Genomic DNA, 12,370 nt, shown 5'->3' with positions numbered 1-12,370 from the left:
AGAACAAAATTTTTTGTTAAGACCAAAAGCAAACAAAGCTTGTAACTCAATTTAGTTAAAACAACTGTAAACAGCAGCATTTTTGTAATATCACTAAGTTGGGAGAGTTGTATCTAAAAAAAAAAAACCACACAAACCTGCTCTAACAAGGAACTAGTGTTCTGCCTTGCAAACATCTGTGTTAAATCCATGTAGAATTTGTAAACAAGGCCTTTAGAAGTAAAGGCAAAGATATTTTCCTTTATTACAGTATTTAAAGGCTATCACTTAAGCGTTTGGTTTCTTTTATAGGTTGTAATTTATATAATAAAAACAAGTATTTGTACAAAGATGCAGTTTCTTTTTAAAAAAGGAGATCAGTTGAGTGTTTCATACTTTAATATATAAACCAAAACATATGAAAGCTATAAAAACATTAATGTGTGCCATGTATTAAACATGTAGCCTTGTATTTTAATGCTTACATGTGTAGATTAAAAAAATTAACACAGTGGAAATTTTACTTTCAATTACCATAAACAGACCAAACTACAGAGTAGAAACACATAATTTCTGAAACTTGACAATTAGCATCACTTACTCTGTCAAACATCAGCTGGGCTTCAAGTTGTACACCATAAGCATAAGCTAACATTCTACCAATGGAAGCATTACAAATGCGTTAAGAGAAAATACTGCCAGTAAATGAATGTCTTAGTCTATTTTTTTTTTGTTTAGTAATTTATTTATTTTTTTTAAAAGACAGTTTGAATTGGTTTTACGGGGGTGGGTTTTTTTGCTGTTCTGCTATCAAACGTCTTCTTTAAAACTGTTCTGTGAACAATACAGTCACATTACAATTAAACAAAGAGACAAATAATAACAGACCAGCTGCTTTTTACATTTTAATAATTGTAATTCCCCAATGCTGTTCTTCCATTCTGCATAGGGAAATTGTTTTATTTGGCACATTAAGGATAAAAAAAGTCAAAAACTGAACCACAGTTTACAAACCTCCAATTTTAAGTTAGTAGTTATAAAGAAGAAAGCCAGACATCAACGTCATGGCAAAATTAAACACAAAAAACCCCACACACAACATAGGGAAAAGGCTTTCCAATGATCAATATCATCAGAGCCTTCTAGCTGAAACAAAAGACATATATTATTGTTCAAACCATAATCGGATTGTTAGGAATCTTACCTCAAGTCCTATTGTGCTCTTACAGACTGTAAATCCTCACTAAATGGCAAGGAGGCTTTAATGAACACATTTCACATTGTATAATTTTTTCTTAATCTCAAGTTTTAATGCAGATACTTAAAGATCTGTAAAGTCCTGTAAACTCTGGCTGCTTTCCAGTAGTCTGTACCAATTGCTTCTTAGGCAGCACTTTGTTTCATTTCAAGTAGTGTTTCACACTGTGGTATCTCCAAAGTCCTTGTTCCAGCGAATATATGCTTCCAGGGTCTGAGGGCTCAAACTGCGCTTTATCTTCTTCAAAGACTCAGTGAAATCCGATAGTTTGATATTTCTCATCTAAACAAAAAGTGAAAGACATCAGGATCACAAGTGCTTTTGTACTTCAGTTTTTTCAAGAAGTACTTCAGTATGCACTTTTAACAAAGCATATTCTATGACTCCTTCATCTTGATAGAAGAAAGACATTTTTTACAGTGAGAACAGTCATCCACTGGAAGGGCCTCCCCAGGGACATGGTAGAGTCCCCATCACTGGAGGTTTTAAAGATGTGGTTGGGAGGGTGCTAGATAATCTCATCTATGTTCCCTTTCACACGAAAGGTTGGAACCGATGATCTTTCAAGGTCCTTTCCAACTTGGGCTGTTCTATGATTCTATGACCTGATGCAAGAGTCTTTTAACTTAAGACTATCAGTATTTGCTGGTTGTAAAAACTTCTGGTAATCATGCCTGCCTTGTTATTTAGTAGCCCATGAGATTGTGTTATTTCTTCGTATTTCACTAGGTGGTGCAAGCTGGTGCATACGAGAGCACAGAACTGAGTAAAGAGTAAGACATGGGATTTTTTAAACACATTGATGGCATACCTCTGCATAGCAGGAGAATAAGGTGCTGAAAGCTTAAGCACAGCTGTATTCAGACCGTAGTATGCTGTCAGCCATCCAACCTCTCTGATTCAACACATGCTTTTCAGTTGTTTGCTGAGGACATGATTGTAAGCAGACATTTCCCATATAAAGTAACACTCAGACATGATGGGAAATAACCAAAGCGTGTGGAACAAGCAGTCTCATTACTAAAGGAATATTAACATTACAATTGGAGAAGATTCCCCATGTTTCTTTGGGACTAGTGTTTATAGGCTATTGGAGGTAAACTTGCATTCAAAACAAATTCTCACAGATGTTCCCATCTTCCTGCAACAAATCCTTTCAGCTTATCATAGCCTTAGCCATGATCTAAGGAAAGAAAAAGGGGACAGAAAAGCAGAACAGAAAGCAACAGGGGAATTAAGTTTTGCTTCATTTTCCCCTAAATAACTGTGGTTTGCACACACATTTGAACAGAAACTCTGACATGCAGGACCAACCTCTTCCTTTTATTTTCATCTTTACAGATGCAATTTCTGATGAGGAATTTAATCTATTTTTTGTTTCTTTATGATGGTCCACGTGAATGAATGTAAGTATTATACATATACACAAACAAATCTGTTTTAAAATCCCTCAGAGGTTCTTCCTAAGATGACTTGCTGTATGTATAGGGGGAGGGAAGGGGTGGTGGAAATAAAATAAATCATTTAACATAATACTTCTGGGAATGTTTTGAGGGAGTAACACTGCAAGAAAATAAAAGCCAGGCTTCTGGCATCATCTGATAGGTTGATCTGATCAACTGATCAAGTTGCAGTTTGGTGTGAAGGAAAAGATAGGACAGTCAGCTGAAACTAAGACCAGGAGAGACTTACTGCTGGAAGAAGTGCTCTTAAGCCTGATAACCAACAAGCTACACAAAGAACTTCAGACATCTGATGTTTTCTTCTCATTTGAGAGAAAGAAAATGTCTTCTCTTGACATTTGAGATTTTCTTCTCAATCACTATTTGTAAAGAATTTTCTTAAATGAAAAAGTACTAAAAAAGGGTAATACCCCCCCAAATTATGCTAGGAATTTTGTATGATACTATGTGTAAATAAAGGGACCTTAAAAGTTTCTCGTGAGCATCCATTCTATTCAAAGGGGAAAATACAACTGCTAGAATAGCATACCTCACTGGCAGACATGTTCTTCACTTGCTCTGGTTTTAATTCTGTAAAAATAAAGGAAGATCAGCGAGTTTCATAGGAAAACTTTCATCACTTCTGACAACTAGAGCATGTTAAAAGCACTTTTTATTCTGAAAAAAACCCACAGCTAAAAATTATATATCCCTACCTCAACATGATCTCCTGTACAGAAAGGTACATGGTGTTTTTACCTCCTTTTTCCCCATTTATCAGCTCCTCAACGAGGCTGCTCGCACACTCAATCACTGCAGATACAGTACGAAGTGGTAGCAGAACTACTTCTTTATTCCTAAAGTGTGGGGAACAGCACACAAGTGCAACAGAGCTGCCTTCCCCCATATATTACTCCTGGTACCTACAACCCCCATGACCCTCAAACATGCACAATTTTCAGGAAACAGAAAGGTACTGTCAGTCAAGAATACAGAAATAAAATCAGGCAGGGCACATCGGAATGCTTCTTGCCCTATGCAGTACTGGTGGGATGTAGGCATTACTGTATCCTTCACCTTTTGGCATTTTTTTTCCACTTGCAATACTGTTACGGTATCGACATAATACAGCAAATTTTTTTTCTTTGTGGGTGCAAGAAAAAGAATCTAGGCAGGACTGGCAAAGCTGACATTAAAAAACATTTTAAAAAATAAATTGTTTTATACGGAAGCCAGGAGCAGGTGGAAGAAATAGGCTGCACAAGATTTCATGGTCTCTTCTCAAATAGACTTGCATGTGAAGTGATTTGTCAGCAAAGTAAAGCCTGCATACCTAAATACATACATTATTAATTCAACCACTCTGAAGTCACATATTCATAGTCTTAGGAGACATGATGTCTCTTGTGAGAGCTATTTAATGCAGCGCTGTTTCCCAGTTATTATGCAAGATTTTGGAAGATGTGCCTTGCAATCTCAACAGCTGAAAGTAAGTGGGTAAAAACCCATTAATTTGCAGCAGCTGCTTTCAAAGAGATAGTGCACTGGCAAAACTGCGTGCTACAGGATTTTTGACTCAATTAAAAAAAATAATAAAACACACCCACAAAACATGCACAGACCTCTCCTCCCCATATATCATTTAAGAGAGTTGCAACAACTTTTATTTACACATAATAGGCTGATATTACAGAACATTTCTGCTCTGGCTGCCCTTCTGTCCTACCTCTGTCAGGTAGGACAAGATATTTCTGCAAACAGGAAATTAACATCAAATCGTCACAATCTTTTCTTCACAAAATCCCACTACTGATCCCCACTAAACAAAATCATCCCCTTCATATGTGGCTACTGGACACATAATGACCAGCTAGTGAAAAGGAACAAAGAGGGGGGTGTTTGGGTTGGAACCTATTTTTATTTTTTAGAAAGAAGTATTCACTTTTCATTAAAATTGTATTTTTTCACAATTGGAAATGTCAGAGGAAGAAAAATTATAGGTAAACTACTTGAGTCACAACTGTCACTTGGATCACAATTCAACATTAAGAAGATTTAAATATAAAGCAGCTATGCTATTCAAACCATATCTAAAAAAAAAACCCAAACACAAAATTACTTCTGTTTCAGTATTTCCTTCCTTTAGACTTGAAAGAGATCTGCCCACTTTGTAAGAAAAGTAATGCAGGCAAAGACCACTATTCAAATAATAATTTAGATACAACAGAACTGACAGAAGCTTAGGAAAGATGCACTAGTTAAAAATCCCACAAATCCATGAAAAATAATTCCCCCTGCTTTCCTCATAGGACACAAAAATTGTCTGTTTTGCATGGTGAGCTACTGAGGGTTTTTTGCATATGGCAAATCTTAAAAAGATGTTATGAGCGACAGACCAAAATCCAATCTAAAATGCTTAATTTTAGAAGTTTAAGAGTTATAAAGATGTAGGAAAATATAATATCTCTAATATCAAGGGCACTGAGTTTTTCAAAACCTAAATAAAAAGCTATGCAGCTTACCTCGAATAGGGCCCAGTGCTGCATCCTTTGCTAATGCGGTTAAATCACTTCCAGAGTATCCATCTGTCATTCTTTGTCAAAGGAAAAAGCAGGGGAAAGGAGGAAGAAAAAGACAACTCAAAACGTGCTTCAAACCATATCAATTTAATTGCAGATGATTAAAATGTTACTTAGTCAGAAGTAGTATTATTTTGATGTTGTTTTGCAGTTTTATAAATCAGAAGTGCATTCAATGTAAATGACCTGTATTTAAAGTCATTCCCACATTAAAGTACAGATATTCAAGTCACAAGTAACACGTGAGGAAAAGCAAAAAGAGCAACCAGCTTGGATTTGTAAATGAAAACTAATCCCAAGCACATTTACTATTCCTGTTGCAAGAATGCCCTGCCACTAGTTTGTCATCATTTTAGTTTTATCTTCATCTGCAACAAAACTAAACTGTCCTGTACTCTTGCGACCTGATCAATACAATGAGAACCCAATACCACACACATTGATCGTGATTTGATCACTTGACCAGTTTTCTGACTAAAACTATGTGCACTTTTACTTGACATCAGAGCCAGGCAAAGGGCAAAAGCAGGCATTACTAAAAATCTAACAGTGGTATTTGGCTTTGAAAATAAGTGGTAGTTTTACAATATGCCCTTAATGAAAAGCCATGGTAGTAGCTGATGAGTGGGTTCCAGGAACTACAAAATTCTACTCATTCAGACGAGTAAATACAAATCTGAAAAGCAGCACCACTTTGCTTAGCAAGTTATAGTACAGACAGCATTATTTCTGGTGGAAGACATTTTTCAGTGTCAGAAGGTTCGGTAACAGGTAGACTATACCCTCAAAGTACTCTGCAAGCTTCTCAGCAATCGGAATTCACAGCCTGTATTTTAGCAGAGTACTGAAAAAGCCTCCTATAGTTTAACACATGGAAAATGATCTCTAGCACAGCTAAGTCTGACTCAGCAACTGATTCCAACGTCAAAGCCTAAACCTGGAACTGCTAATGACTGAGAACCAATTGAGGGGCTTGAGATGGCTGCAGCAGCCTGAGCCACAGCCTCAGTGGTTCAGGCAGAAGCCTGAACACTTTACACATTTAGCTTCAAGTAAGAATTATAACTAAGCTTGGAAGCTAAATGCATTGGACAGGTCCTTATTCAGAAAGAAACAGGTTCTCTAAGTGTGTCTTGCACACACTTCCCATTGATGCGGGAAATAATATAGTGTAAATATGCAAGTATTCTGTAAGTAAACTGAAAGGAAGATAAACCATGTTATCTACTGGGGTTTGTTTGTTTGTTTTATTATAAGACTGACAGACATACAGATCACCCAAATCCTCAGAACCACAAGGGGGAAAAAAAAAGGAAAAAACCAACAAACCAAGGACTCAGTCTCTATGGGAGCTTTTCCAAAATTAGACTTAATTTCTAAGTTAACCAATTAAATGCTTTGCAGATTAAAGGTCTCCACTGAACCAGGAAGCCACCAATATATACTGCCAACACAAGTGAAAATTAGTAAGGGTTAATGAAAGAAAAATTTAAAACCAGAAAAACCCCAGCCAGCTTGTACAGCAGTGGCTGGCTGCAGCAGCAACAGCTTCACAGCTCAGTCTTCTGGAGATCATTAATTCTGTTACAGTTTGTAGAAAAAGTTGCAGAGGAGTGAAGGAACACAAAATCATGGAGGAGGTTAAATACCTATCTGTTTCGAAATAAAGAAACATGGCAGATGAAGCAAGGCAGGATCCTCAACTCATATTTTCACTAAACCCTTTAAAAAAAAAGTGTACTTAAGTTGCAGTTGTAATTTGGCTCACAAATTTGCAGTTAGAATCCAAGACATTGTATCCTTCCTCTCATTTGTTATTACTGCAGCCTAAATACGGCCTGAGCTAGCATCCTTCAAGTACAAAGAGAATTTATTCAGTTGGGTAATACATCAGATTTTTGTAATGCTACTAAGAGGTTGACAACTACTACATCTAAGACTGTACTCACCTCCTGTGTACTACCACAAACACAGACTGAAGTACACCCACTGGCATATTTTTGGTATCCCATGCTCTGTTTTCATTCCTTCCTGCCCTAGGTGCTCTACCTGCTTTTCAGTCGAACGTCTTTCACACCCATAACATTTAATTTCTGAGGGTGACAAATAGCAGTATCATATCAATCTTAATGATGAAAGTATTTTCATAATAGGAAGGGCATTTAACCTACATTTTCCCAATCAAATATGAAAAGAATCTAAAATTATCCAGTGCTTGCTCTGCTATGTTTGCAATACCTTCAACACACCTAGCAATGGACAAGCAAAGTTGCTTTTGATTTGAAATGCATGCCAAGTGCAAAACTGGTACTGCCTTTTCGCATCAAGGAGGAGAGCTGGACTGCCTGGGGTCTGGGTGGAGAAAAGCATCCCCCTCCCTCCTCCTCAGAAAGAAATGCACTGATGAGCATGTTTCAACAACAGAAACCCAGCCAGGTAGTGTGGGGAAAAAACAAGCAGATTATATATAAGCATATATAAAAACACTTTCATACAGCCTGACCAGAGACCATCTTCCCAAAACACATGCAATTTATTCTCATCAAGTGTTGTCACTCTCTGATGATTTACATTTGTTACATTTTGAATTAATAAACAGTCTGAAGGAATGCAGTAGATGTGTATATTTAGTATAGTTACAAAATACTTACCTAGCTAGTTGTGCTAACTCTTTTTGGGTCAATGGACTTCCTTGCTTGCTTAGAAGATTTTTTAGCAAAATCAATCTTGTCTGAAAAGATGATACATTTATCAGATGTAAAAACTCATTTTCACATTACACTTAAAATTCTGTTGCAACAACAAAACTACGTGTTTGTCAGGTCAGCTTTTGTGCTTCACTAGTTTAAACTTGCCTATAGTGCTTTTGTGATTAGACTGTACACTATCATCTCTTCAGGGGAAGAGAGAGGAATTTTGTAATGAGATCAGGCATCAAACTACTTCTAAAGAGGCACTAAAGAAGAATAATACATTAGAATCCTCATCAAAAGCCCTAACCTGCTGTTGAGCTGAAAAAGATTAAAAGAAAGCTACTTCCATCTTTTGCAATAAACACTCTTATCCAACCAACCAAAATGTGCTCCTGCAAGCCCTACTTCAGACTTGTCCATGCCTGCCAGTACATAAGCAACACCTCACTAGCCAAGAAATAGTGAATAGCTGCTACCAGATTTGCTACTAGCACATGTAAAACAAATGCAACAACTTCAGATAGTCACCAGAATTAAAAGCACAGTGTATACAACCAAGCTGGGCCAGAAGTTAATTCACAGAATTGTAATAATCCACTATGGCAAGATAAGAATACTCCATGAAATATATGTTATTCTCTTTCATAGAATTCATCCTAAGTTGAAGAAAATTCATGGAAATGCATTTTGGGCCCCTCACTACAAGAAGGATATTGAGGTGCTCCAGCATGTCTAAAGAAGGGCAACGAAGCTGGTGAGGGGGCTGGAGCACAAGTCTTATGAGGAGCGGCTGAGGGAACTGGGGTTGTCCAGTCTAGAGAAGAGGAGGCTGAGAGGAGACGTTATCGCTCTCTACAACTACCTGAAAGGGGATTGTGGTGACATGGGTGTTGGTCTCCTCTCCCAAGTAACTAGTGATAGGACAAGAGGAAATGGCCTCAAGTTGCACCAGGGGAGGTTTAGATTAGATATTACAAAAAATTTGTTCACCGGGAGAGTGGTCAAGCATTGGAACAGGCTACCCAGGGAGGTGGTGGAGTCGCCATCTCTGGAGGTGTTCAAAAAACGTGTGGATGTGGCGCTTTGGGACATGGTTTAGGGGGCATGGTGGTGTTGGGTTAACAGTTGGACTTTATGATCTTGAAGGTCTTTTCCAACTTTAATGATTCTGTGTGTGTGAAATCAATACTTACTTCCTCATTTGGTAAAGACACATATACCCGTTTGGTGAATCGTCTAGGGAAAAAAAAGAAACACACAACATGTGTACATATATAGACACACACTTTTATAAAACTTTCTAGTGCATACAGATCTAGCACTTGGTTTGATAAATGTCAAAATTCCACTTCATCAAATTCTAGGGAGTAGAACCACAGATTAAAACAGACAAATAAAAACCAAAGAACATGCATGAGCCACTGGTGTCACCTTACTCTTATTGAAGTTATGAAACTCTTCCCAGACAGGAAACACTCTAAAGGTAGAAATATCACTGAGTACCAACAACAAAATGAAGCATCTCTTCACTGTACACAAAATGTCTTTGGAATTATTAAAAATGTGTTTTATTTGTTCAGACAGTGCTCACATGCCTATTTTCCTGAATCAAGGATGAAAAGAGAAGCAAGTATGAGAACTTGTAGCAAAAAATTCCTAAGGCAAATCTACAGCAAGATCTGTAATTGCATGGGATATTCACAAAGCAGAAATACTGGATTTCACTGGCCAAATTTCTTCCTTTGTCCTGCCATTAAGATCCAAAGAATAAAAAAAACAATATATAAGATAAAAGAGTCTTATAAAATGCTGACTTGGTCTCAACAGACACTGCTATTTAAGACCATTCCAAGGCTGTCATGCTTGTGCAGATGTATCCCAAGAGAGAAAAGACAGGCACCTCTTTGAGAAGTTAAATAACTTAACCTTGCCAAACAACTTTTGCTGCTTGGTGTCTTCATTGTTTTACGTTTCAGACTAAGTAGCAAAACCTGCTGTTCATAGTGAACATCATATTATTGTATTCAAACAAAGGAAGAGAAAATGTGGTACCTGAGAACAGCATCATCAAGCTCCTGTGGCCTGTTTGTTGCTCCCATCACAAGTATTCTGTCCTCTCCAGAAGACTGCACCTATATAATGTAGGAAGGCAAGCCAGCTTTCAGTTTACATCAAGTAGTAATACAACAAAGCCAGTCAGAGACTTGCTGTGCATTCAGCATACTGATGGGATCCTACTGTGTATGCTTTTTATTAATGCAGTTAGCTTTGCATTTATCTAAAGAATGTTTTAAAGTCAAACTAGGAAAAAGTAAAAATTAAAAAAACAAAACAAACACCCCCCAAAAAAAACCTGAAACAAAACAAAACAAAACAAAAGGAATGTAAACACAAGACAATATGCCCAAGTTACGTTCCTTGAAGAGAGTCTTGCAAGAGCACAAATGTTGCTAAGCAATTACCAATTACAATGCTGGAGAAAACCAAGACTACACAAATCACTCAGAAGTTTAGTCATCCAGAAATAATTATGTTTAAAAAGCCAGAGGCTTTCTGCTGTTGTGGGTTTCAACACCAAACATTGTTTTGAAGCCTACAGAGAAAGAGGGAATCAAAACTTTGGACTAAGGTATAGCCAGAACCACAAAATCAGATCAGAGATTTATCTAATATTTGTCTTGCAAGAAGCTAGTAATAAAACTTAGAAGCTACTCAATAGCACAAAGACACAGTAATTCTGCTCCCCCTGCCGCAATCACTGAATTGCAAGACTTTATTTTATTCCTGAGAATATGGAGACTTACAGCTTCTAGCTTTCAGAGAAAACATCTGGGTATCACAGACGTGTTATTATTTACCTAGTGTCCAAGTAGACTTAAGTCCATTGCTGCCTTAGTAAGTCCAAGAAGTTCCACAAAAATCTTGTATAACATATTTACACCGTGATCCAAAGTTTACGAACTTGCTAATTGTGTTTACCTTTCCCTTTTCCATTTTAAGGGAAAAGTGTGTGTATAATAATTTCTGCATATCATTGTCACACTCCATTATTTGTCCTGATTCATCTCACTTCAGGCAAGTTTTTCCTGATCTCATCTCTCTATACAGTTATCTTCTCCTTCAATACCTCATTACTATTTGCCTCACCATTGTAGCCATATTCCAGTGTGGTAGTGGAATATAAACTACAAAAAACAGCACTGTGTGGCACACAAATATTCTGATGTTAATATGTTCCTGCCCCCATACACAACTATGAAAGCCAGTTCCTTTTCCTGGGTGTTACATATCCTGTCATCTCTAGGTCATGATGCCAAGAAAAAATTCCTAGCTCAATAAAAAGCATACTAACACAGAAATGAATCCTTCCGACGTGTCAGAGCTGTGTATACCTGTGATCTGAACTAGTCCATTTGAAATCCTCATTCCCCAAGTCTCACCTTACTCCTTTACAGTGCATGCTTTTGTGACACATATCCCTTAAAAACCAAAAAGGCACTACTTAAGTCATTTAGTCATCTCTTACTTTGCCAGAATGACGAGATGCCCTTCACCACAACATGCAGTTGCAAACAAGGATTCAACTCTGCCTAACCCTCTAGTGTCCCTCTTGCTCTGTAAGAATATTTTTTTCTCACACTCCTTTTTTATTGCCATTTGTTATACCTTCTTCTCTGTCCTTTGTCTTTCAACCTGTTATTTCAGCTCATCTCCAGTTTGCTATCTTTCACACCGACTGAATTTTCCAGGATACTACCATAAGCAGCTGAAAAACTAACAGCAATAAAAATGCTGTTTGCCAACCAAGAAGGATGGATGATGGGGGACATGACATGACACACGGACAGACAGAGCTAAGCCCCAGCAGCCAAATCCTATTTGCTTGTGTAGCTTGTGCTGGCACCCACGACATTAGCCAATTCAGCTAAATCAAACAATACGTAAGAATAAATACTTACACCATCAAATTCTATTAAAAATTCTGTTTTTAGACGCCTGCTAGCATCATGTTCACCTTCTCGTCTTTCACACAAAAGGCTATCAACTTCATCTGAAAAACAAAGAAATACATATTAATTAAACATACAACATTAAAGTCTTCATATTTGCCTAAGTTCTTTTGCTAATATAGGGCTCCAGTGAGAGATCAGATCTTTATTCCTTAGGAGACAGACAGATCTTAGTAAAGTTAAAAAGCCTGTATAGTTTTCTGGTTTAATCATGCTACTATGTCTTGTCCTTTGAATATGCAACACCAACGACAGATGCAAGAAAAAAAAAAAATCCTGCTGGATAACAAACTGCAACTCAGGACACGCAAAACCCATTTCCATGTTTGAAGTTTAATATATAAATGAACTTACTCTGTAAAGGTGGTATAGCATGCACGTTTTTGAGGGCATTTCTTCCCACTATTAA

At 37.3% G+C, this 12,370-nt stretch overlaps 1 protein-coding gene across 1 annotated transcript in view; it reads right to left on the bottom strand.

Moving 5' to 3' along the window:
* Positions 1–220: 220 nt before the first annotated feature.
* SPAST (spastin) overlaps positions 221–12,370 on the bottom strand; it is a gene marked incomplete at its 5' end in the record, with an annotated part of 33,584 nt that continues 21,434 nt past the window's right edge. The window contains 7 exons of the mRNA XM_010287373.1: positions 221–1,519; positions 3,230–3,270; positions 5,202–5,272; positions 7,910–7,989; positions 9,145–9,187; positions 10,004–10,083; positions 11,911–12,002. Of these exons, the coding sequence (XP_010285675.1) occupies positions 1,397–1,519; positions 3,230–3,270; positions 5,202–5,272; positions 7,910–7,989; positions 9,145–9,187; positions 10,004–10,083; positions 11,911–12,002 (530 nt within the window). The remainder of the gene's footprint in view (positions 1,520–3,229; positions 3,271–5,201; positions 5,273–7,909; positions 7,990–9,144; positions 9,188–10,003; positions 10,084–11,910; positions 12,003–12,370) is intronic.

Source organism: Phaethon lepturus, unplaced genomic scaffold (genome assembly GCF_000687285.1).
Source record: "Phaethon lepturus isolate BGI_N335 unplaced genomic scaffold, ASM68728v1 scaffold24095, whole genome shotgun sequence".
Classification (NCBI taxonomy): domain Eukaryota; kingdom Metazoa; phylum Chordata; class Aves; order Phaethontiformes; family Phaethontidae; genus Phaethon; species Phaethon lepturus.
The sequence above is the reverse complement of the archived record's forward strand: the minus strand, read 5'-3'. Positions and strand labels throughout refer to the sequence as shown.